At 43.4% G+C, this 27,909-nt stretch overlaps 4 protein-coding genes across 4 annotated transcripts in view; 3 read left to right on the top strand and 1 right to left on the bottom strand.

Annotated features, from left to right (window-relative positions):
* Nucleotides 1-19,186, bottom strand: part of LOC139473905 (uncharacterized) — a 31,049-nt gene extending 11,863 nt beyond the window's left edge. The window contains exons 1-3 of the mRNA XM_071256704.1: nt 19,073-19,186; nt 1,781-2,236; nt 909-1,041 (exon numbers count right to left, since the gene is read on the bottom strand). Coding sequence (XP_071112805.1) covers nt 909-1,041; nt 1,781-2,229 — 582 coding nt within the window. The 5' untranslated portion in view covers nt 2,230-2,236; nt 19,073-19,186. The remainder of the gene's footprint in view (nt 1-908; nt 1,042-1,780; nt 2,237-19,072) is intronic.
* LOC139475175 (cytochrome P450 2K4-like) lies at nt 3,296-13,286 on the top strand. Its single transcript, XM_071258431.1, has 4 exons — nt 3,296-3,632; nt 10,672-11,190; nt 11,555-11,995; nt 13,108-13,286. Exons 1-4 carry the CDS (start codon nt 3,296-3,298, stop codon nt 13,284-13,286), a joined length of 1,476 nt encoding a protein of 491 aa, XP_071114532.1.
* LOC139473904 (cytochrome P450 2D14-like) lies at nt 19,066-25,696 on the top strand. Its single transcript, XM_071256702.1, has 4 exons — nt 19,066-19,586; nt 23,253-23,774; nt 24,390-24,830; nt 25,384-25,696. Exons 1-4 carry the CDS (start codon nt 19,253-19,255, stop codon nt 25,557-25,559), a joined length of 1,473 nt encoding a protein of 490 aa, XP_071112803.1. The 5' UTR covers nt 19,066-19,252; the 3' UTR covers nt 25,560-25,696.
* On the top strand, nt 25,695-27,197 carry LOC139475267 (uncharacterized; the record flags this gene model as incomplete). Its single annotated transcript, XM_071258500.1, has 1 exon — nt 25,695-27,197. A coding segment is annotated over one exon (1,359 nt), but the record flags the coding sequence as incomplete, so codon positions are not given.
* Nucleotides 27,198-27,909: the final 712 nt, after the last annotated feature.

Below are 27,909 nucleotides of genomic sequence, written 5' to 3' on the forward strand. Positions count from 1 at the left end.
AACCACGAGTGGCACTGCTGCAATGAATTTATCTTGCGGACATGTTTCAATCTGCCATTGTGAAAGAATAAAAACAAATTAGAAATTGAAAGAAAATAGCTGTTCGATTGAGCTGTGGTAACCTCGAGCTCTGTCATGTGATTTTCATTGGCTCGTTAACAACGTGCAGTTTTTTGCTTCGTGGCGGGGAAAAAGGAATGTATTCTCCCTCTCCCTTAATCTCTCCCAGGGGGCGGTCGGGTAGCCTAGTGGTTAAAGCGTTCGCTCGTCACGCTGAAGACCCGGGTTCGATTACCGACATGGGTACAATGTGTGAAGCCCATTTCTGGTGTCCCCCGCCGTGATATTGCTGGAATATTGCTAAAAGCGGCGTAAAATCAAACTCACTCACTCACTATTCTCTCCCAGGCGAGATCGCCAAGCAGATCTCGCCATTCTGACAGGGGCGGTCGGTTAGCCTTATGATTAAAGCGTTCGCTCGTCACGCTGAAGGCCCGGGTTCGATTCCTCACATGGGTACAATGTGTGAAGCCTATTTCTGGTGGCCCCACTGTGGATATTGCTGAAATATTGCTAAAAGCTGCGTAAAATCCAACTCACTCACTCAACATTCTGACACAAAGGTTAAATAAGGAAATGTGTGATAATCTGGATAACGTATCTGCCTTTACGTATGAAATACATAACCTCTGCTGAAAGTAAGTCATATTTAAACAATAAAATCTACATGTATTTGATTGACTGACATTGATACTAATCACGATATAATTGCAGTTCATTGATATGACAACTTGAGTTCGTACATTTCTGAACACGATGTCACTGTAAAGGGACTCCGCTGGTTAGAAACACGTGAGGTATGTCTATATAACAGACACAATACGACCAATGTTGAGTGCCACACTTGCCGTTATCAGATCTGCTGTCAGAGGGATTCCTTTATGGCATTCCAGTGAAAATCGTTTTGTTCTGAAAAATGTTGCTTCCCCTTCATCGAAGAAGTCCTTTGTCCTCTTGATAAAGACTCCTTCATATCCATGTCTGGAAAAGTATAATATGATGTGTTTTTGTCTTAGCAGACTTTTTACTACCTTAAACACTATCAACAGACCCCTGTCAGCTTTGAGCCTCAAACACTGTCTACATGCAGACCGCTCTCAGCTCCACCAACAATATATTCCTTACAATTTCCTGCTGGGACAAATGGGTGATCAATTAACACTTAATAATCAAACTGTCAAAGATGTATTTCATTAAATACAGTAAAGTACGGTTATAACGAACTCAAAGGGACTACTAATTTTAGTTCGTTATAACCGTAGTTCGTTATAAGCATATATACAGCATAACTAAAGCAAATAGTCGGGACCAAAAAAGTAGGTTCGTTATATCCGTCGGTTCGTTATAAGCGTGTTCGTTATAACCGTAGTTTACTGTAGGATACAACAATACTGGCCTTCCCATTGACTTCAATGCAGCTGGTTCACCACACCCACTCTCTCAACTTCCCCCGACCTTAAATTCAGTAAAGCCTGATATGCATCTCGTTTATAGTGAACATGATACTGCAATATCCAGAACACGTATGCTCCAGTACACATAAGTATCACCTTGCAACCGGTATTTGTAACCTGACCGTCATATGCGCAAACAGATGTGTATATTGCATATACAGTTAACTAGGATGACCCATTCAGACACCCAGGTTGATTCAATACTTTGTAGTAAAATGTTATCCCAAATTAGAGATGTTTGTCCCTAATCACACAGACCCACTTACTTGAGCAGAGCTGGATGCAGATGCGTGTTGTAGTAGCTGGGGTTTACCTCTTGCAGGCAGATGACATCAGCGTCCAGGTAGAGCAGCTCCTGCAGCAGCAGCTGATGGCGGAACTCCTGCGTGAGGAACCTCTCCTCTGTGTACAGGTGGTAGTCACCCAGCTTCTTGTGACACTCCGCGAGGATGTTGTAGCTGACCACGGTGAAGCTGTGAGAGGCTGAGCTGTTACAGTCACGGAGCGGATTGTGTATACAGCTTCGATGGAAGATGTCTGGAGATGAATCCATGCTGGAATGTGTCCTTAAGGTGGATGCTATATGTGTGGAATCAGAGGAAGACCCTTCAGCAGGCTTAGCAGCTGTGGGTAATTCTGTAGACATGTACAAGTCATGTGTCTCACCCATGTCAAGCTGGCGACAACACAGAACATCTGTGCTTTGCGTGGCCATGGTGTTGCTGTATCGAGTGGGAAAAATAATAATATCAAATTATCATAATAATATCTAATCAATGTACTAAATGCGCGTTCTTACCAAAATCTACACGCTATTCCCTGGATCATCTGGTAAACTGTCAAAGAATAATTCCTGTTCGGTGATCTTTGTGGTGACTGGTCATTCATATGCTATTGTGAATTAAAACCCGTGGGAAATCCGGGTTAGAAACGTTCCCAGCAACCTACGCTGGTTGTAAGAGGCGACTGAATGGATCGGATGGTCAAGCTCGGTGACTTGGTTGATTGCGTGTCATCGTACCCCGACGGCGTGAATCGTTGCTCTGAATATCGATCACTGCCATCAAGTGAGGTATCGGCACATCGACAGAAGCTTTAGATTTTACTACCTAAACTGGATTGATGCATGCCATCGAATTTCAGTGCTCATGATGTCAATCACTGGACTGTCTGGTCCAAACTCGATACTTTACAATCCGCGATCATATAGCTGGAATACTGCTAAGTGCGGCGATAAAGGTAAGGATGTCCCGCCCTACCGACAGAACCCGCCACTTAAACAATTAGCATTAAAATATATGTGTTGCCTGACATAGCACTGCAGTACACGTACCATGCGTAAACAAACCAGACAATAAAGTAATGGACCAGTAATCCAGTTTCACGATTGCACATTTACTGCATTTGTTGAAAAGGGTATGTTGATTTTCTCTTCTGCTGTGTGCAAACGCAAGAAGAGATTCTGCAGCTTATAAGTAAAGAAAAACGTTTAAGAAATATGTTTGTTTCTATGGATACTTATAACGAGCAATCAAGGGAAGCCGACGGTCCCCCATTTTCTTTCTTAACATGGGTACCAACAAAGCTGGCACGTAGTTGTGTTTGTTGAACTGGAAACTGGGGCACTACTGTTTGGACTATGCCAGAGATAGCCGTTGGAATGTTGTCAAACAGTCCCAATCAATATTAAAACAAAAAAGTCACATTTAAGTCTGTTGTGTTCGTTTTTTGTTCAGTAGTCTGCATGGGGAAGCTAGCGTAGAAGTTCATGAATAGCTGTGATGTTGTTCCTGTTAACGGCGAGTCCCATGGCGTTACTTGTGTTCACAGCCGGGGGGTTATGGTTGTGGTGGTGGACACGGCGCCCCCCGACACTCCCGCCTGGACCACCCCTCCTCCCCCTCCTGGGAAACCTGCTCTCATTGGATACAGATCCCCGAATGACTTTCAGGAAACTGAGACGGAAATACGGGGACATTTACAGCATCTACATTTTCAACAAGCCCGTCATTGTCCTCAACGGTTACAACACTCTGACAGATGCTCTCGTGAAACATGCTGACGTATTTTCAAGTCGCCCCCATTCCTTCCTGACGGACCACTTACTGGGGGGCAGAGGTAGATATTCCATTACCACCTGCGCTATATGTTGCATTACCATCTGTTTTACATATTGCATAACCACCTTTCTACACATTGCATTACCACCTGTACTACATACTGCATTATCACCTGTACTACATACTGCATTACCACCTGTACTACATACTGCATTACCACCTGTACTACATACTACATTATCACCTGTACTACATACTGCATTACCACCTGTACTACATACTGCATTATCACTTTACTACATATTGCATTATCACCTGTACTACATACTGCATCACCACCTGTACTACATACTGCATCACCACCTGTACTACATACTGCATTACCACCTGTACTACATACTGCATTACCACCTGTACTATACACTGCATTATCACTTTACTACATATTGCATTATCATTTTTATGAAATACTACTTTACCACCTGTATTACATATTCCATTACCGCCTGTACTACATATTGCATCACCACCTATACTATATACTGCATTATCACCTGTACTACATACTGCATTATCACCTGTACTACATACTGCATTATCACCTGTACTACATACTGCATTATCACCTGTACTACATACAGTATTATCACCTGTACTACATACTGCATTATCACCTGTATTACATACTGCATTATCACCTGTACTACATACTGCATTACCACCTGTACTACATACTGTATTATCACCTGTACTACATACTGCATCACCACCTGTACTACATACTGCATTATCACCTGTACTACATACTGCATTATCACCTGTACTACATACAGTATTATCACCTGTACTACATACTGCATTATCACCTGTATTACATACTGCATTATCACCTGTACTACATACTGCATTACCACCTGTACTACATACTGTATTATCACCTGTACTACATACTGCATTTTCACCTGTACTACATACTGCATTATCACCTGTACTACATACTGCATCACCACCTGTACTACATACTGCATTATCACCTGTACTACATACTGCATTACCACCTGTACTAAATACTGCATCACCACCTGTACTACATATTGCATCACCACCTGTACTACATACTGCATCACCACCTGTACTACATACTGCATTATCACCTGTACTACATACTGCATTACCGCCTGTACTACATACTGCATTATCACCTGTACTACATACTGCATTATCACCTGTACTACATACTGCATTATCACCTGTACTACATACTGCATTACCACCTGTACTACATACTGCATTACCACCTGTACTGCATACTGCATCACCACCTGTACTACATACTGCATCACCACCTGTACTATATACTGCATTATCACCTGTACTACATACTGCATTATCACCTGTACTACATACTGTATTATCACCTGTACTACATACTGCATTATCACCTGTATTACATACTGCATTATCACCTGTACTACATACTGCATTACCACCTGTACTACATACTGTATTATCACCTGTACTACATACTGCATTATCACCTGTACTACATACTGTATTATCACCTGTACTACATACTGCATCACCACCTGTACTACATACTGCATTATCACCTGTACTACATACTGCATTACCACCTGTACTAAATACTGCATCACCACCTGTACTACATATTGCATCACCACCTGTACTACATACTGCATCACCACCTGTACTACATACTGCATTATCACCTGTACTACATACTGCATTACCGCCTGTACTACATACTGTATTATCACCTGTACTACATACTGCATTATCACCTGTACTACATACTGCATTATCACCTGTACTACATACTGCATCACCACCTGTACTACATACTGCATTATCACCTGTACTAAATACTGCATTACCACCTGTACTAAATACTGCATCACCACCTGTACTACATATTGCATCACCACCTGTACTACATACTGCATCACCACCTGTACTACATACTGCATTATCACCTGTACTACATACTGCATTACCGCCTGTACTACATACTGCATTATCACCTGTACTACATACTGCATTATCACCTGTACTACATACTGCATTACCACCTGTACTACATACTGCATTACCACCTGTACTGCATACTGCATCACCACCTGTACTACATACTGCATCACCACCTGTACTATATACTGCATTATCACCTGTACTACATACTGCATCACCACCTGTACTACATACTGCATTATCACCTGTACTACATACTGCATCACCACCTGTACTATATACTGCATTATCACCTGTACTACATACTGCATTATCACCTGTACTACATACTGTATTATCACCTGTACTACATACTGCATTATCACCTGTACTACATACTGTATTATCACCTGTACTACATACTGCATTATCACCTATACTACATATTGCATTATCATTTTTATGAAATACTACTTTACCACCTGTATTACATATTCTATTACCGCCTGTACTACATACTGCATTATCACCTGTACTACATACTGCATCACCACCTGTACTACATACTGCATTACCACCTGTACTATATACTGCATTATCACCTGTACTACATACTGCATTATCACCTGTACTACATACTGCATTACCACCTGTACTACATATTGCACCACCACCTGTACTATATACTGCATTACCACCTGTACTACATACTGCATTATCACCTGTACTACATACTGCATTACCACCTGTACTACATACTGCATTACCACCTGTACTACATACTGCATCACCACCTGTACTACATACTGCATTACCACCTGTACTATATACTGCATTATCACCTGTACTACATACTGCATTATCACCTGTACTACATACTGTATTATCACCTGTACTACATACTGCATTATCACCTGTACTACATACTGCATTATCACCTGTACTACATACTGCATCACCACCTGTACTACATACTGCATCACCACCTGTACTACATACTGCATCATCACCTGTACTACATACTGCATCACCACCTGTACTACATACTGCATTCCTACCTCTCTCCATATTGCACTGTCACTAGTCATGCGCGAAGGCGTCCGACAGTCAACACATAACCCAACTTCACGGCCGAGAATACCACCTTCATAAATCCTATTTAGACTGTGATGGCCGATTACCCTCGTATTTTCTGAGATTTTTTACAAATATTTCCCTTGGGTTTATGAATGAAAAGTTGATATCGCTGTACTTCCAGATAATTTCCCAATCTATATACGTACTTGTCATAATTTTATTAACACAACTTGAGGTAATAACAGCCCCGTAACCCGTTCACTTCCTCTTTCGACAGTAGAGAGCTGAAATGTTGACCTGGTGTGCGCATGCGCTAGATTATTATAGTTTGTTTCTGCAGGAGTTTTCTACAAGCTGTGTGTTGTACTCTGGTAGCGGAAAACACGCAGTTTCGCACGCTTGCACAGAGGATACATCCAGCTGTGTTTATAACGTAGGCTATTTCCTAATATCACCGACACGGGTCTTCTAGGCATTCATGTCGTAATTTCTTATGGACTGATATATGAAGAAGTATGAGAGGTACGGAATGTATATGTAAAGAGAGAACATTAGTGTTTTGAGATTGATCCACTGCTGGAGTTCCAGGTATTAATAGGTTCAGTTCAAGCATACTCGATTCACCTAAGGTGTTTGTCAATACCATCTAACATTTAAATGAAACAAAACACAATGTGGCATTTATTTCCATCTTCCCGTCTGATAATGATCAAACATCTAACTCTGAATAAAGTACGCCACTGAGGGTATTTCATTGATAAACGATCAGGTTCTAGAGCAGAATTAGCTTTGATAAGGTTATTTGTGGCCCCGTTAGATGATACAGTTTTATTAGATATTATATGCACATGTTAATACCTGTCAGCTTTGGCTTTACAAGTTCGATAGCCTGTGCTTAGAAGCAGTGAACGTGTTAGTCTCGAGCTTAATAAGTCCAAGATAGTTATAGCTGTCAACATTTTCGAGGTGAGGTGAGGTGAAATGGTGTTTAACGTCGCGTCCAAGATTATTGCACTTATATAGCGACGTATAGCGACGTGCATGTACGTGTGTGTGTTTGTGTGGCTGCTTGTACTAGTCCGGACTGATGACGATTTATAGTGCTAGCTCACTGAGATACCATGCCGCAGTTTAACATGAGTACCCCACTCAGACACAGTATACTGACTCCGAGCCGACCAGTCCTTGTTTTAGCCCCTCAATGCCGAGCGCCAGACAGGGTAACAACAATCTTTTAACGTCTTTTGGTATGACGCGGTCGGGGATCGAACACCGGACCTTCCTCTCTCCGGGCGGACGCTCTACCACTAGACCACGGAGGCGGTCTAACATTTTCGAGACAGTGTGGACCAAGAGCATAGTTTAACAAGACGACAAAGTCGTCGATAGCCCCCGCCCTTTGAAATATGTGTATAAGATCACAACCACTTAACATATAATCTTTCAGCCAGTGAGCACACGTGCTATTAAAATTGAAAAGACCAAACCAAATGAATCCTTACTTTCTTTAAATGGTTTCTATACATATTTTCCAATGACGCGAATTAGTGATCATGATCATTTTCAAAACAGTAATTTCTATTTGAAAGCGATGTTACATATAATAACCCTAAATTATTATTACATATAATAACCCTAAAATATTATTCCATGACAAAATAGAATATATTAAACAATTCCTAAACTTATTTATCATGCTTTTTTAGCTAATCATGGCCGTAGTATCATCATTGACATAACACTATCCACCAAGTCACCCAGCTTGACTACCAGATCGGTTTAGTCGACCCTCATCACAAGCAAGTGTTTGTTGCATAGACGAATCCCGAAAAATTTAATCTGAGTACAACGTACAATTTTGTTTGAGTCGTGTGGCACACGGCTGACTTTCGTATATCCCCTAAATAGACCCCGTATCCCGTGCACCAAAAGGTGGATGGCAGCCTGAAACCTTCGATTTGGCAGGGTATAATCATTTTTTGTTGCCTCCAAATATAAATAAATGGCTTCAGATACATCGATATTGAGACTTATTTACAAAAACAATAAAAACGAAGATAGCGTTACTTGTGTTTCATATGCGATTGTTGATAGAGGTACAGAGTCATCGGTATATATCAATAAAGTTAAATTCTTCCTAGGGAGAAGGCGGTAATAAGTACTGCACTTCTTCCCAATCCATTTGTCTTTTTGGACAATAAAATATGTTTAATGATAATGCTTCTTTTGTGCAAGCGCGCGAAACGTGTTTTCAGGGAGTACTTCATGGCTTGTAGAAAACTCATGCAGAAACAGACTATAGAAATCTAGCGCATTCCCACATCGAGATCATGCCAGCTCACCACCATCGAAACAAGAAGTGAACGGTCTGTTATTACTTCCAGTTGTGGTAATAAAATTATATAAAGTACGCGTATAGATAGGGAAATTACCGGGAAGTACAGCGATATCACTTTTTCATTCACAAACCCACGGGAAATATTTCTTTTCAAATCTCAGAAAAATACGAGGGCAATCGGCCACCAGTCTGAATTAATCTACCATTTTCGCGTGTCATTCTTTATCATATTTCCATTTATGCATTAAATATGGGGAATCATAGACCATATGTCGGGACATGTTCTCTAACCAGAGGCCATATATTTGGATATTGTCTCTTGTGGAATGCATACTCTCGTGAACAACACTAAAATTTGTGTTCATATCCTATACACAGCGCGTTCCGTGTCCAATCATTTTGACAGGTTTGAGTCAAAATATGTTTTATAAGATTGTGTCTTACAGCTGAACGTGCTTAGCATTGCGTCCCATTATCCAGAGTATATTATATACACTAGTCTGATGAATAACCACAATACATCCAGACATTTGAATGAAGGGAATGCAAGACACTATCCATTGTAGCTTACTTTATCGTTGTGTCTAGGGTTGTGTCTAACACATTCTTAAACATTCTTAAACATAATTAGATCTAACACCTGGAATCACTATCATTATTACTTGATTGTGATTCATAAACACATGTTCATGCTATAGTCGGAATAAGGATACAAGGAAACTATATCCTTATACATACTATGCTTATAGTGAGTGAGCGTCGTTTTACGCCGATTTTTGTAGTATTCCAGCAACATCACATCGGGTGAAACCGGAAAATGGGCTTCACATTTTGTACCCATGTGTAGAAACGAACCCGGGTCTATGGCGTGACGAGCCAACGCTTTAGCCACTAGGCTACCCGACAGCCCCTACTCTGCCTAGAAACAGTCCTGTTGAGTACCGATTTGAATAATGTTCCTGTGTTCGAACCTTCACGAAAATAATTTTAATTGTTTCAGTGCAATGTACATGATATGATATGATAGGTGTACTATTAAATGGCCTGCACATAATAGAAGGTAACAACATGCTTAATATTGACATAAACTTGTGGCAACGTAGATCTTACTATTGATGCAAACATTAATGTATTCACAGCAGAACACTCGTACATAGCATAGGTAGGTCAGAGATATTTGTAAAAAAAACATGTTTATTATATCTCTCCACTTTTCTATGTCTGCTGTTCCTCCATTTTGAACATTGTCATTAATAATTGATATTACCAAAGTGGATTTATAAGTTACTTATCAATTTTCTCATTGAATAAAACATAATTTAGCCAAGAATATATCTACGAGTGTTTAACAATAGCCACTAGAAATATACTAGTGATATGGTATTTCAGAATAGTTACATTAGTTTTAAAGCATAGCATAGCATAGCATAGCATAGCATAGCATAGCATAGCATAGCATAGCATAGCATAGCATAGTTCAGTTGAATATATAACTAACTCGTATATAGATCATTCAATAAGTAATGTTGCCTCAAACACGGCTAAAAAAGCTTAACACTTAAAGCTTAATAGCTATGGCTATAAAAAGAATGGAATATAATGGTGTCTGATTTAAGAAGTGTCTTGTAGTGACAACTATCCGTCCTTGTTCTGAGCCTGTGTAGGACTGCGTGTTGGTCGCATACACAATGTAATACTGTGTTCCTCTTCTCAGGTATTGTCGGTACATCTGGTGCCACCTGGCGTGAACACCGACGGTTTGCAGTGAGAACTTTAAAGGAGCTGGCATCAAGGTCAACGGGTCTCGAGTCAAAGGTCAACCAGGAGGTGTCACACGTACTAGCGTCCATTGAAAATGAAAGGGGTTCGAGTTTTGACTGCAAAGGTGTTGTGTTCATTGCGGTGGCAAACATCATCAGCTCCGTGGTGTTCGGAAGGAGGTATGACTACAGTGATCCCCTGTTTCTGAAAGTCCTCGGTTGTATGGAGGAGAACGTCGCCAGCTTTGGCTCAGCTAGTATCCTCAACATCTTGCCTGTCGTCCGATATTTGCCAGGGGATATCTTCAAGTTTAAGAAGATTTTGGCCAATTTGGCGTTCACTGAACGCGAGTTCGTACAGCCCATGATCAATGACCACTTGGACAACTACGACGAGGACAACATACACGACTTCACCTCAGCATATATAAAAGAAATGCGACATCACCAAGGAGAGGATACTACCCTGAGCAGTATGTCATGTTATCGTTGCAATACCTCACGGTATATATTTACATATATTGATCATATCTCCGACCCGTGAAGACCCGGGGTAGAATAGGTCTTCAGCAACCTATGCTTGCATTAAAAGGCGACTATGCTTGTCGTAAGAGGCGACAAACGGGATCGGGTGGTCAGGCTCGCTGACTTGGTTGATGCATGTCATCGTATCCCATATACTTGGAAACGTTTTCTCATTACTCAAAATTCATTAATCCCGTAATTCTTTAATCCGGCTTACTAGAAGAAATCTATATGAAGTAAGGGGCTTTAATTATTTTCATGACATGAGTAACGAATCCACAAATAAGGACACGTGTTCCTTGTGTTCTGCAGTTCCTGATCTGCAGGCGTCAGTTCTCGATTTATTCGGAGCCGGGTCGGAGACGACAGCAACCCTCATCCGCTGGGCCTTGGCATTGTTCCTCAACTACCCGGATGTCCAAGAAAACTGTTTCAGGGAGATTGAGGAAAACATTGGTACCAGCAAGAGGCCTTCCATGGCAGATATGCCCAACCTTCCTTATGTAGAAGCGACGATCACCGAGCTGGCGCGTTATGCCAATATCGTCCCCGCCGGTGTCCCCCACGCCATCTCCCGTGACGTTTACTTCAACGGGTACACGTTCCCCGCTGACGTCATGATTCTGCCCGTCCTGGACTCCGTGCTGCACGATGAAGCATTGTGGGGAGATCCGCACAACTTCCGGCCGCAACGTTTTCTAGATGAAAATGGCCAGTTCGTTAAGAAAGACGAGTTCATACCATTCTCACTAGGTGAGCTATATGAGAGGTTCATAGACTAGCGTAGCAATATTTGTAGGGTAGTATATAATTAATTTATGACTCAGTTTTACAATGGGGAGGCTAAAAGAACGACCACTGCATCGAGTCTATGTGCAGTGTGTTGAGAAAATCAGCAACCCTGCAGAGCTTGCATCAAAATGCAACCCTACAGATTTTGCATCAGAATGCAAATATGAAATGTAGATTATGCAATGAATTTAATTGGACTGTCCAACACATTGTCAGTAGATGCCTATCTTTGGCACAAGCACAGTATATTAAGCGACATGATGGCGTAGTTCGATCATTTTATTACTGTCTTCGCCATGCTTGTCGTTTTGACACAGCGGTCCATCCATGGTACGACCCAAAAGGTAGTAGAGGGCGTCATGGAAAATGATCAATACAAAATGCTCTGGAATAGGCATATATACAGCCTCAGTCCCATCCAGGTCAACATACCTGATCTTGTCCTTTTGATAAATCCAATGAATTATATCATTGAATTTTCTATCCCTTATCCAAATGTGATTGACAAGATTCAGGAAAAATATGGCACATATGCAGACCTCGCTTTCGAAATGTCACGTTTGCATCCCAAGTACCAAATTGTCCGACTCCTCATTGTTCTCGGTGCCTTAGATTTGGTACCTCCCCATCTGTTGACTGACATTGGGAGAGTACCCGGGTTTGCTGCCAGGAATACAGCCCTTCTGACAATCTGGGTAATGCAGAAGGGTGCAGTGTTGGGGAGTCTTCACACTCTCCGAAAAGTTCTGCGTGGGTTTGACTAGGCAGCGCTTCCTGGGAGAAGTCCCCTATTCGCTGTCTGGGCTGCGTGGAGAGGGGCGCAAGAGCCCTGAGCTGATATCAGCCTCACCTGACCGTGCGAGGATCACCCAAACCCAGTTTTAAAGATTCTAGCGCTATTGGAAGATTGTTTTCTTGGATGTACTGTAAGCAAAGAATAGGGGAAGAGTGGATGGGACATGATCCGGGAAGGGAAACAAAGAAGATTGTTTTAATCCATTTGTAAAATTAACAATGTGAAATTGACAAAGGACAATGTTGTATTATTGGCGCTATTCTCGTGTTCTTCACAGGTCGCCGAGCTTGCCTGGGGGAGTCCCTGGCCCGTATGGAGCTGTTCCTGTTCATCACAGGAATGGTTCAGAGGTACCGGTTTGTATGTGTGTCTGACGCTGTGCCGTCCCTCACCCCCGTGTGCGGAATTGTTTTCTCTCCAAAGCCATTTCTTGTGCAAGCTGTTGCACGAATATAACACTGCTTGACAATGTAGTGTTTCATATGAACTCTGTTAGTACATTAAAGATAATAAAACTAACGTTCATATGATGATGGTCATATTTCTTCTCCTGTTGTTCCAATGGTTAAAGGGGCGGTCTGATAGCCTCGTGGTTAAAGCGTTCTCTCGTCACGCCGAAGACCCGGGTTCGATTCCCGACTTGGGTACAATGTGTGAAGCCCATTTCTGGTGTCCCCCGCCGTGATATTGCTGGAATATTGCTAAACGCACCACAGTTGATACATCTGGTACACACGTTACAGAGGATGTCAATTTAAATTCAGTACACTGTCTACGTTGTACGTGAATAAATTACATGAAATAAAATATTACCAGTTTAAGAATGATTATAATAACATTACGTTATATCCAAACCAAGGTATGTAACATGTAAGTGAATGAAAGGCTTGTTTCCTTTGGGCAGCTTTGTACAGTGTTCAGTACTACCACGTTTTCGGGTCTCCATGGGGGAGAAAACGGCTTCGTGTCCTCGATGTTGACACTTTGGTGACGTAGGTAAATCATCAAATGGCATATACCTGACGTACCAAACAATTATACTAATGAACATAGCATGTGCTTTTGAGTTTACTAAGTGAGTTTGGGTTGACGCCTCTTTTAACAGTATTCCAGTTATAGGACAACCTGTCAGCTAAATGTGGGAGGAAAGTCCGAAGTTATGTAGGTCTCAGACGTTTACCACTTTTGTGAAACTCGCGAGCATGGGTATGGTGCTGACAAACCTAGAATCATATAATGGCATGGCATGGTTTCTGGCATGCCCAAAGGACGAATGTCTGCACAGTGAATTGCGGCGCCATAGACGACTAGGCCTCCCGTGCCCCCGAATTCCCATTAAGGCGTATGTAAAAGGTCATTTGTTACTTAAGGGCTTTAAGAATGGAGAAAAGATTTCCTTTAATACCGCTTTGAACAGTATTTCGGTTATGCAACGGCGTGTCAGATTAATGTTGTAGCATAGCCCAAGTTGGCTACAGTTCTTCTTGTAAATTGTTACATGCATAAAGAAAATAGTACACTTACCGGAAGCTACCGAGTTGATGTTATCACTTTCAGTCAAAAAACATTCACCGAAGCCCCGCACATAATGACCATACAAATATATCAACGCAGGTTAGCAGAACGCACGCGTACCTTTGTTGTTAGTATTGCTTGACGAACCCCAGTTCTGTCAACTAATACGCAGTTACACAACAACCACCCCTTAGTGATATCACAACACTACAACCGTTCAAGCAGGACATACAGGGCAGGCTTACCCATAGACTAACATTAGTCTATTAAATCATATATTACACAATACCCTTCTCGACTCTAAAATTAAAAAAATAACTTTCATTGTTGATTTCATTGTGGTAAGAGCTGACGAGAGCTGGCTAGACATGCTTTTGTATACATATCTAGATTGTTGGATTTTTTAACATTATATATATTCCGCAGTCATGCTGCAGGACTAGTTTACCCTATTCACGTACACTTGATGTCATCACTGAATTTCATGATCCATTCATCACATCACTATTTTGCCTTTCACTCCTATTGGAATCTGCCTCGTCAGATAATCGAGACTTATTATTCTCTGGCGCTGACTTTTTATATCTGCTGTTCACTGGTAGAACACAGTGAATTCGGTTCATTTGTTGTTCAGTTGACATAAAATCGGTACGTAATAACTGCCTGAACTGCAAGTACATGCATGAGTCGTTTTCCATGCTGACGCGACAGCTTGTGTTGGGAACGCAGGCGTGTCTGACAGCAAGCAACACCGCATCCGCATCCACTACCGTGCTTGCCGTAAAAGGCGACTATGTTTGCCGTAAGAGGCGAGTAACGGGATCGGGTGGTCAGGCTCGCGCATCGATCCCAATTGCGTGGATCGATGCTCATGATGCCAATCACTGGATTGTCTGGTCCAGACTCGATTATTTACAGACCGCCGTCATATAGCTGGTATATTGCTGTGTGCGGCGTTAAATAACAAACAAACAAAACATCTAGAAGTACTTGTAGACTATTACAATATTCAGCTGCTACACTGAGAGTCAGACTGGCAGTGGTTCGCGATATGTTGACAGGCCTCTGTCTGTTGACGTTCATGACCTGTTGACGTTCATGACCTGTCGACGTTCATGACCTGTTGACTTTATACTGATCTGTTGACTTTATACTGATCTGTTGACGTAAATGATCGGTTGATGTTCAAGCTCCTTGACATAGCAGAGGATAATGGATTTGATATAAGAGATACGCCCCGGGTACGATGAGTACCTTGACATGGTAATGGATCATGGGTTTGAAATGTAGACATAGCCTGGGTGAGCTAATTACCAAGTACATATGTGAATGAGTATGGTTTAACGCCGCTTTGAACAGTATTCCAGTTATATCACGCAGTGTCAGCTATTGTGGAAGGAAAGCCCGAAGCGATGCAGGCCTCGGGCGTTTACCACTTTGGTGAAATCCACAAGCACGGTTATGGTGCTGACAAACCTTAAAACATAATCGGGGCGAACCGGAGTTCGAAGCCACGATCATAGGTTTCTGGCGCAAGCTCATTCCCGCCAAACCCAAATGTAGTGACCTTTATACTTTTGTTTATGTCTTTGGGAATGCCATCGCTGTTAATTTTGAAAGGGTTTACGACTGACTATATTTCCCAGATGAATTTACCTTCTTTGATCGGATTGGTTCGAGATTGCTGACGAACGGAAAATCAACCAACTTCTCCCTCACATTCTTATTATACCAATTATGTGATAGTTATAATGAAACAGAAATTCAAATTGACAAACAAAGAAAATAATATAGCAGGGGTAAAAGTATTCGAGTCATCACTCGTTTGTAAACATAGTTGCGAGGTCAACTCCAAGCATGGATGTAGCCAATTATCACAGTGGCGAGCTTTCACTGGTGGCAGCGATAGTACAGAGAGCTCCGCGAAAGGGATATCGCTGCGAGGAGCTTGGTTTATGGCGTGCTCAAGGGACGCAATTCTGCACAGCGAATTGCGGCGCCTTAGACGACTGGGGTACCACTGACCCCGCCTTGTTTAGGTAAGCTAGGAGGTACGGGGACAATGGACGCTGTGTATATGAAATCAAGATGAAGTCATGAGATATATGCCAGTGAGGTATGAGCACATCAACAGAAGCTCTAGATTTGACTACTCTAATTGGATTGATGCATGCCTATGTATTCCAATTGCGTAGGTCGATGCTCATGATGACAATCACTGGATTGTCTGGTCCAGACTCGATTATTTACAGACCGCCGTCATACACCTGGAAGATTGCTTAAACAACAAACAAAACAACTCAAACGGGAACTTCGGCTTCAATGATGTCCAAACACTCGAAAACATGATACAGTAGATTACACGCATGTGTCTACACGTGTGTCGTAAATATATCTCTGTTATATACGATACAAAGAAGCGGACTTACCTGTTAACTCTACTGAATCTGCTAAAACTAATATAGTATAGAGTTGCTTATTAAAATTTATGGTAGCGTTCACATTTGAATTGCAAACTGGTGCGATCTGTTTTATGTATTGCGCATGAAAGCCTGTAGTTGAAAGACTGAAATGCAGGCTATCAAGTCTACGAGGTCGTGCCCATATTCTCCCATGAATTTGGAAAATACTTGATTTGATTGGTCAATCAGGGGTATCAATCACAACGAACCATCTCTGATTGACACAGAAGATTTTATGGCCCTATAACCACTGAAGCTACTATTTTAAGAATACAAACTTCGTTTTGGTCATTGTCTGTCTTAAATATATGTACAATATAGGCTATAAAATGCAAAGTTGCGGTTACTTTGTGTGGATGTGTGGCAATATGTTTTGAGCAGAAAACATGTTAGAAATCTACAAAGAGAAAGTATTTCAAGTTTTGAAGACAACAGAGAGCTTGTTATTCGGCGCTTTTCTATATACGACTGTGACGTCATATCGTTTGCGTCACAATTAGGAGATAAACCTCTTATTTTTTACATTTGAAAGCTCGCGCTAAAGCGCTCTGTTCCAAATTAATATAAAACGTGTCTATTCTACAGTGGGACTACAGTCCTGTACGTGACACTGTACTCTGCCTTGAGACAGGTATTTGTCCGGTACGTGGCACTGTACTCTGCCTTGACACAGATATATGTACGGTACGTGACACTGTACTCTGCCTTGACACAGATATATGTCCGGTACGTGTCACTGTACTCTGCCCTGACACAGATATATGTCCGGTACGTCACACTGTAGTCTGCCCTGACACAGATATATGTCTGGTACGTGACACTGTACTCTGCCCTGACACAGATATATGTACGGTACGTGACGCTGTACTCTGCCCTGACACAGATATATGTCCGGTACGTGCCACTGTACTCTGCCCTGACACATGTCTTTGTCCGTTACGTGACACTGTAGTCTGCCCTGACACAGATATCTGTCCTGTCCGTGACACTGTACTCTGCCCTGACACAGATATATGTCTGGTACGTGACACTGTACTCTGCCCTGACACAGATATATGTCCGGTACGTGCCACTGTACTCTGCCCTGACACAGATATATGTCCGGTACGTCACACTGTAGTCTGCCCTGACACAGATATATGTACGGTACGTGTCACTGTACTCTGCCCTGACACAGATATATGTACGGTACGTGCCACTGTACTCTGCCCTGACACAGGTCTTTGTCCGTTACGTGACACTGTAGTCTGCCCTGACACAGATATATGTACGGTACGTGTCACTGTACTCTGCCCTGACACAGATATATGTCCGGTACGTGCCACTGTAGTCTGCCCTGACACAGATATATGTCCGGTACGTCACACTGTAGTCTGCCCTGACACAGATATATGTCCGGTACGTGACACCACTCTGTCCTGACACAGATATATATCCGGTACGTGACACTGTACTCTGCCCTGACACAAGTTTATGTCCGGTACGTGCCACTGTACTCTGCCCTGACACAGGTATATGTCCGGTACGTGACACTGTACTCTGCCCTGACACATGTATATGTCCGGTACGTGACACTGTACTCTGCCCTGAGACAAGTATATGTCTGGTACGTGACGCTGTACTCTGCCCTGACACAAGTACATGTTTGGTACGTGCCACTGTTCTGTGCCCTGACACAAGTATATGTCTGGTACGTGCCACTGTACTCTGCCCTGACACAAGTATATGTCTGGTACGTGCCACTGTACCGCTGTCTGAAACACTCTATACGCTATCCTGTCTGGTATTTTTCATCTAGGTCATCGACCGACACAAGCGAGGTTTATCTCGTAAACGTCAATATTCTCATGTACTGTTAAAGTAGGTTATTATAGAATGATATTCACATTACGGACATGCTGGTACCTACAAGGGCATGTAATGTCCACTGAAAAGTCACTCATAGCACATGACCATGAAGTATTATGTCAATATAGCCACACCACGCTTTATCAGTCGCGTATTAAGGCTTGCCCAAGTCCCCTAGGCAATGATTATTAGTTTAAATCATAATATCTGGATTACATATACTAAAAAACAAGGATTATTTGTCTCTGGCTTGTACTGTCCGCTTATCTAGACTTGCCTGTTAAGGACAGACATACATCCATGGACTAAATCATTCAGTAGCGAATTGAAGCAAGGCCATGACTAAAGCTCTACTTCCAAAAATGGAGCGGCGAAGGTAAACATTCATAAGATTAGGCTCGTTGAGCTGTGACTCACCTGCGGGCACGCTAAACTGTCACCTTGTATGGTTCTGTCGTACCATCGACGCCATAAACACCACGGTACTGGCCGACATGCGCATCGTGAGCCATGTGTGATATGAGTGATATGTGTGTGATTGTGATTCTCCGCATCAATACACGAACAACACGTAAGCATTGAAGGGTCGTTGCTATAATGTTTGTCGAGAGTCTCACGTCGACGACTGTACTAGTGTTTGTGACGGTGTTGTTGCTGCTTAGATGGCTTACTCGGCGCCCCCCTCACCTCCCGCCTGGCCCCGTTCTCTTCCCCTTGCTGGGAAATCTGTTGTCCCTAGGGCCCGACCCCCGGCCCGTCTTCAGGCGATTACGGAAGGCGCACGGGGACATCTTCTGTGTGTTTATCTGCCACAGGCCTGTCGTCGTGCTCAACGGCTACGATGTGATCCGCGACGCTGTCGTTAAGAACGGCGACGTCTTTTCCAACAGACCTCACTCATTCTTCTCCGACATCATCAACGACAACAGAGGTAAATTCACTCTTTTGTAAATTTGTAAGAGATGTGTAGGTCGTGTGTGTGTATGAGTCTTCTGTGAAAGATGTGTATGTGTGAGACTTCTGTGAAAGATGTGTATGTGTGAGGCTTCTGTGAAAGATGTGTATGTGTGAGGCTTCTGTGTGTATGTGTGAGGCTTCTGTGAAAGATGTGTATGTGTGAGGCTTCTGTGTGTGATGTGTATGTGTGAGGCTTCTGTGAAAGATGTATATGTGTGAGACTTCTGTGAAAGATGTGTATGTGTGAGGCTTCTGTGTGTGATGTGTATGTGTGTGTCTTCTGTGTGTGATGTGTATGTGTGAGACTTCTGTGAAAGATGTGTATGTGTGAGGCATTCTGTGAAAGATGTGTATGTATGAGGCTTCTGTGAAAGATGTGTATGTGTGAGACTTCTGTGTGTGATGTGTATGTGTGAGGCTTCTGTGAAAGATGTGTATGTGTGAGGCTTCTGTGTGTGATGTGTATGTGTGAGGCTTCTGTGTGTGATGTGTATGTGTGAGGCTTCTGTGAAAGATGTGTATGTGTGAGGCTTCTGTGTGTGATGTGTATGTGTGAGGCTTCTGTGTGTGATGTGTATGTGTGAGGCTTCTGTGAAAGATGTGTATGTATGAGGCTTCTGTGAAAGATGTGTATGTGTGAGACTTCTGTGAAAGATGTGTATGTGTGAGGCTTCTGTGTGTGATGTGTATGTGTGAGGCTTCTGTGTGTGATGTGTATGTGTGAGGCTTCTGTGAAAGATATGTATGTGTGTGGCTTCTGTGTGTGATGTGTATGTGTGAGGCTTCTGTGAAAGATGTGTATGTGTGAGACTTCTGTGTGTGATGTGTGTGTGTGAGACTTCTGTGTGTAATGTGTATGTGTGTGTCTTCTGTGTGTGATGTGTATGTGTGAGACTTCTGTGAAAGATATGTATGTGTGAGGCTTCTGTGTGTGATGTGTATGTGTGAGGCTTCTGTGTGTGATGTGTATGTGTGAGGCTTCTGTGTGTGATGTGTATGTGTGAGGCTTCTGTGTGTGATGTGTATGTGTGAGGCTTCTGTGAAAGATGTGTATATGTGAGACTTCTGTGTGTGATGTGTATGTGTGAGGCTTCTGTGAAAGATGTGTATGTGTGAAGCTTCTGTGAAAGATGCCTATGTGTGAGACTTCTGTGAAAGATGTCTGTGTGTGAGACTTCTATGTGTGATGTATATGTGTGACACTTCTTTGTATGATGTGCATTTGTGCTACTTCTGTGTTGTGTGAGATATGTGGGATGCACACGCGAGTTTTCTGTGTATGATGCCCGTGTAGGAGTCTTCTGTGTAACTTGTGTGTGATATATGAAGTATGCCCATGTGAGATTTCTGTGTGGGATGTCCATGTTCGAGACGTCTTTGGAGGATGTACATTTGCGGATGGTTCCGTGGAATGTCTATGTGTGTTACGCCGGTGTGTGATGTGAATGTGTATGTTGCCTTGTAGGATGCCTGTGACTTAGACGTATGTGTAGGATGGCCATGTGTATGGTATCTTTATAGGATGGCATGTGTTGATGTCTGTGTAGAATGTCACTGAGTTAGGTTTCCGTGAAGGATGCCCATGTGTGATCTGTTCAGGATGGCATTTGTGAGACGTCTGTGTAGGATGCACATTGTGAGATATCTGTGTAGGATGGCATTTGTGAGACGTCTGTGTAGGATCCACATTGTCAGATGTCTGTGTAGGATGCACATTGCGAGATGTCTGTGTAGGGTGCACATTGTGAGATGTCTGTGTAGGGTGCACATTGTGAGATGTCTGTGTAGGGTGCACATTGTGAGATGTCTGTGTAGGATGCACATTGTGAGATATCTGTGTAGGGTGCACATTGTGAGATATTTGTGTAGGATGCACATTGTGAGATGTCTTTGTAGGATGCACATTGTGAGATGTCTGTGTAGGGTGCACATTGTGAGATATCTGTGTAGGGTGCACATTGCGAGATGTCTGTGTAGGATGCACATTGTGAGATGTCTGTGTAGGGTGCACATTGCGAGATATCTGTGTAGGGTGCACATTGTGAGATGTCTGTGTAGGGTGCACAATGCGAGATGTCTGTGTAGGGTGCACATTGTGAGATATCTGTGTAGGGTGCACATTGCGAGATGTCTGTGTAGGGTGCACATTGTGAGATGTGTGTGTAGGATGCACATTGTGAGATGTCTGTGTAGGATGCACATTGTGAGATGTCTGTGTAGGATCCACATTGTGAGATGTCTGTGTAGGATGCACATTGCGAGATATCTGTGTAGGATGCACATTGTGAGATGTCTGTGTAGGGTGCACATTGTGAGATATCTGTGTAGGATGCACATTGTGAGATATCTGTGTAGGGTGCACATTGCGAGATATCTGTGTAGGGTGCACATTGTGAGATATCTGTGTAGGATGCACATTGTGAGATGTCTGTGTAGGGTGCACATTGCGAGATATCTGTGTAGGATGCACATTGCGAGATATCTGTGTAGGATGCACATTGTGTGATGTCTGTGTAGGATGCACATTGTGAGATGTCTGTGTAGGATGCACATTGTGAGATATCTGTGTAGGGTGCACATTGCGAGATGTCTGTGTAGGGTGCACACATGTGATATCTGTGTAGGGTGCACATTGCGAGATGTCTGTGTAGGATGCACATTGCGAGATGTCTGTGTAGGGTGCACACATGTGATATCTGTGTAGGGTGCACATTGTGAGATGTCTGTGTAGGATGCACATTGTGAGATGTCTGTGTAGGGTGCACATTGCGAGATATCTGTGTAGGATGCACATTGTGTGATGTCTGTGTAGGATGCACATTGTGAGATGTCTGTGTAGGATGCACATTGTGAGATATCTGTGTAGGGTGCACATTGCGAGATGTCTGTGTAGGGTGCACACATGTGATATCTGTGTAGGGTGCACATTGCGAGATGTCTGTGTAGGATGCACATTGCGAGATATCTGTGTAGGGTGCACACATGTGATATCTGTGTAGGGTGCACATTGTGAGATGTCTGTGTCGGGTGCACATTGCGAGATATCTGTGTAGGGTGCACATTGCGAGATGTCTGTGTCGGGTGCACATTGCGAGATATCTGTGTAGGGTGCACATTGCGAGATGTCTGTGTAGGGTGCACACATGTGATATCTGTGTAGGGTGCACATTGCGAGATGTCTGTGTAGGGTGCACATAGCTAGGGTGCACAAATGTGATATCTGTGTAGGGTGCACATATGTGAGATATCTGTGTGGGGTGCACAAATGTGATATGTGTGTAGGATGCACATTGTGAGATGTCTGTGTAGGATGCACATTGTAAGATGTATGTGTAGGGTGCACATATTTGATATCTGTGTAGGGTGCATATATGTGATATCAGTGTAGGGTGCACATATGTGATGAGTCTTCTTGAAGACATGAAGTCTAAAAGTGGGTTGCTGCCTCGGAATTCTAGATCCACCTGCGATTATGATGCTAAACACCCGCGTCATTCTGCCAAACCTCCAACACCACTCCATCCCACCACCCCACACCCCCACACCCCCACACCCCACCAACGAAACCCCAATTAAGCTGTAAAATAACCGAAATACTGGTGAAGACATTAGATCCAACTGACTCACGTTGTATCGCCAGGCATCATGATGACTTCCGGGAAGATGTGGAAGGAGCAGCGAACATTTGCTCTGACCACGCTGCGAGAGTTCGGGATGGGACGGAGTCTGCTGGAGGAGAAGATCCAAGAGGAGACGGAGCAGTTCTTAAACGCTGTGGCAGCCCGACAGGAAGCACCCCAGGACCTGAAGCATCTCATCACGAACTCGGTATCCAATATCATATGTTCAATCGTGTTCGGGCGGCGCTTTGAGTACACGGATCCACGGTTTGTGCGGTATCTGGAGGTCACGAACGAGAACATTGAGAACCTTCAAATCACAGGAATACTTCAGATTCTACCATTTCTCAGGCATCTTCCCGGGGACGCGTTCCGGCTGAAGAAAACGGTACACAATGTGGATGTAGTCCAAGATGAGTTTATTGAGCCAATGGTACAAGAACACATTGACAACTACGACGAAGGTGACGTGAACGACTTCATCGCGGCCTACATTAAAGAGATGAGACATCGCCAGCAACAAGGGGAGACAACCATGGAAGGTGTGTATGTTTTCTGAGCAACATGTTTATCAAATTGCAATACAAATAACAATTCCTCGTGAAAGATTCGCTGTGTAGAGTTGCGTCCCCTGGGCGCACCAGAAACCTATGATTGTGGGTTGGAATTATGGTTCGCCCAAATTATGTTTCTAGGTTTGTCAGCACCATACCACTGCTCGTGGGTTTCACCGAAATGGTAAACGTCTGAGATCTGCATCACTTCGGGCTTTCCTCCCACATTAAGTTGACACGCCGCGACATAACTGTAATACTGTTTAAAGCGGCGTTTAACCCAACTCACTCGCTCACTCACCTTGCGAAAGATATTAATTTTGTAGGTAATTTTATATGGTGGCTGGTATCAGTCCTCGTACCAGTGTCTTTTGTGATCTAATTATGTTATCGGGGCTGTGGGGTAGCCTAGTGGTTAAAGCGTTGGCTCGTCACGCCGAAGACCCAGGTTCGATTCCCGACACAGGTATACTGTATGAACCCATTTCTGGTGCACCCGCCGTGACATTGCTCGAATATTGCTAAAAGCGCCGTAAAACCATACTCACTCACTAATTATGGTATCATTTACACATCATCTTTACGTTTGTTCAATTTCTCCAGTAAAGACTCTCCTGAAGGTGATCATGGATTTATTCGTGGCTGGGTCTGAAACTACATCGACAGCCGTCCGATGGGTTCTAGCGTTGTTTCTCAACTACCCGGATGTTCAGGATAGGTGTTTTCGGGAGATTGATACGCACATCGGCGTGAACAGACGACCAGGTATGAAGGACAAGGTCAGCCTTCCGTACGTGGAAGCCACGATCATGGAGACCCTAAGGTACTGCGATATCGCCCCTCTCGCCGCCCCCCACTGTGTCGCGCGGTGTACACAGTTCCGGGGCTACACCCTGCCGGAGGGTGCGTCCGTCATGGTCAACCTGGACTCCGTGCTACAGGATCAGGGCATCTGGGGGGACCCGCAAAACTTCCGACCAGACAGATTTCTAGACAGTTCAGGAAAAGTATTTAAACCGGAAGAATTCATTCCATTTTCTATAGGTAAGTAAAAATCGTGCTTGCAATTGCTCCCAAAGCAGCTCTTATTAAACTTTGCTTGGATACAATTATAGAAATATGGTGGTTTTCATATTCCTGTCGACACATAGCAGTCAACTCAGCGATTCACTGGGCATGTTTATATAAAGAAGACAGCAATCTATTAGGTTATCTTGGACAGAGAATGACCATCAACCATACTCTGCTATGAACTGCCTCACCAGAGAGAGTTTCTTTTACGGATATCACTCTTTTTTATAATACTGTATTTGATACATCCAAATGATTTTTTGCATGTATAAAAGCAAGATCATATCGGACGTTATTTGTCATATTGATTTTAAGTTTCATTATTTTTTACAATAGTTTAACCGAATGGTCTCAAATACAATCATGTGGGTAAGGCGTTTTCTCGTCACGCCGACGCCCCGAAAACCGAGTTCCTTAAATGGGTGAAGCCCATTCTCTGTGCCCCTCCCCGCCCCGTCGTGATATGTGCAAACAGCGGCGTAAAAACAAACTTCTTCACCCGCCCGTGCTTTTTTTTTATTCGCAGGGCACCGGGTGTGTCTCGGAGAGTCTCTAGCCCGGATGGAATTGTTCCTGTTCGTTACCGCCCTGGTTCAAACGTTCCACTTCACGTCCCCCGGTCAACCCCCAACCCTGGAGGGGGTCCTGGGACTCACATACTTCCCCAAACCATTCGAGGTTATAGCAACAGCAAGAACATAAAACAGGCGTGTCGTTTTGTACTACAATCTGTGACAGCCAGTCGAACAGGACAGCTGCTATGTAGTAAGCAAAGGTCACGCTTGAGGTCTCGGTTGATGAAACTGTAATTTTCTGAAGTCTTCAGAACCGACCTGAAACTCGCCCAACCACCTTCACACTCTCTCGCCCAACCACCTTCAAACTCATTCTCCCAACCACCTATCCATTCTCTCGACAAACCACCTTCAAACTATCTCGCCCAACCACGTTCGTTCAAGCTCTCTCGCCCAACCACCAAACTCACTCTCCGAAACACCTATCCACTCTCTCGCCCAACCACCTTCAAACTCACCCGCCCAACCACCTTCAAACTCACTCGCCCAACCACCTTCAAACTCACTCGCCCAACCACCTTCAATCTATCTCGCCCAAGCACCTTCAAACTCACTCGCCCAACCACCTTCAATCTATCTCGCCCAACCACCTTCAATCTATCTCACCAAACCACCTTCACACTCTCTCGCCCAACCACCTTCAATCTATCTCGCCCAACCACCTTCAATCTATCTCACCAAACCAGCTTCACACTCTCTCGCCCAACCACCTTCAAACTCACTCGCCAAACCACCTTTAATCTATCTCGCCCAACCACCATCAAACTCACTCGCCCAACCACCTTCAATCTATCTCGCCCAACCACCTTCACTATCACTCGCCCAAACACCTTCAAACTCACTCGCCCAACCACCTTCAATCTATCTCTCCCAACCACCATCAATCTATCTCGCCCAACCACCTTCAAACTCACTCGCCCAACCACCTTCAATCTATCTCGCCCAACCACCTTCAATCTATCTCACCAAACCAGCTTCACACTCTCTCGCCCAACCACCTTCAAACTCACCCGCCCAACCACCTTCAAACTCACTCGCCCAACCACCTTCAATCTATCTCGCCCAACCACCTTCAATCTATCTCACCAAACCACCTTCACACTCTCTCGCCCAACCACCTTCAATCTATCTCGCCCAACCACCTTCAATCTATCTCACCAAACCAGCTTCACACTCTCTCGCCCAACCACCTTCAAACTCACTCGCCAAACCACCTTTAATCTATCTCGCCCAACCACAATCAAACTCACTCGCCCAACCACCTTCAATCTATCTCTCCCAACCACCTTCACTATCACTCGCCCAAACACCTTCAAACTCACTCGCCCAACCACCTTCAATCTATCTCTCCCAACCACCATCAATCTATCTCGCCCAACCACCTTCAAACTCACTCGCCCAACCACCTTCAATCTATCTCGCCCAACCACCTTCAATCTATCTCACCAAACCAGCTTCACACTCTCTCGCCCAACCACCTTCAAACTATCTCGCCCAACCACCTTCAAACTCACTCACCCAACCACCTTCAAACTATCTCGCCCAACCACCTTCAAACTATCTCGCCCAACCACGTTCGTTCAAACCCTCTCGCCGAACCACCTTCAAACTCTCTCGCTGAGGAACTTCTACACCAAATCAGAACTAGTCCTTCAACAAGCGTTTTCTTACAGCCTTCAGTGCAAGTTGAATCATATGGCAGCTATGATTGGATGATTTTGTGTAATTATGTTTTTTTAAATAAACACCCATCAAGTAATTAAAACTGACCTTGTTTTTCTATATTTAGTGCTGACTTTTTTTTAGCATGATGGCTTATGCTAAATGTGACCCTAGATATGTTCAAGCAAGTGACAAAAATGCTTGATGCGAAAATGGGGGTGGTGTGTTCAGCTTCTTGAGTTCGAAAAAGGAGCTGGCGAAACTAGTGTACTTGTCAAATGTTTCTATTTTTATTGTTACTTTAAAGCCAGCAAGTGAACACATGTGCAAGATATAGCTGTTATTATTATGCTTGGTTAATTTATTTTTTTAAACTATAACGTTACTATATCAGTCTATGGGAAAACATTTGGTTGTGTGTAACCTCAACGACCTTCAAACTCACTCGCTTAACGACCTTCAGTAACTGAGGCGGTACCAAATCACCCAATCACGTGCAGCGATTTCCAGGCAGACTGAAACTTTAGAAGCACCCTACGATATATGTCTTGTCCCTCGCTATATGAAATGGCTGTCCAACTATACTGATCAATCATTGTCCCTATTATGTGGAGGAACTGGGAAGAGAACGGGCACTACTAAATCTAGTTACATATTTGGAAAACTAAAACATTAGCTCTATGACTCCAGTATAAACAAGTGGTCTAGTGGATGGAGCGTCTACCCGGGGCGCGGTGGTTCGATCCCCGGCCGCGTCATACAAAAACACGTTAAAAGATGGTACTAACGTCTGACTTTTGGCATTGAGGAAATAA

Source organism: Haliotis cracherodii, unplaced genomic scaffold (assembly GCF_022045235.1).
Source record: "Haliotis cracherodii isolate W230 unplaced genomic scaffold, xgHalCrac1.p SCAF_3, whole genome shotgun sequence".
NCBI lineage: Eukaryota > Metazoa > Mollusca > Gastropoda > Lepetellida > Haliotidae > Haliotis > Haliotis cracherodii.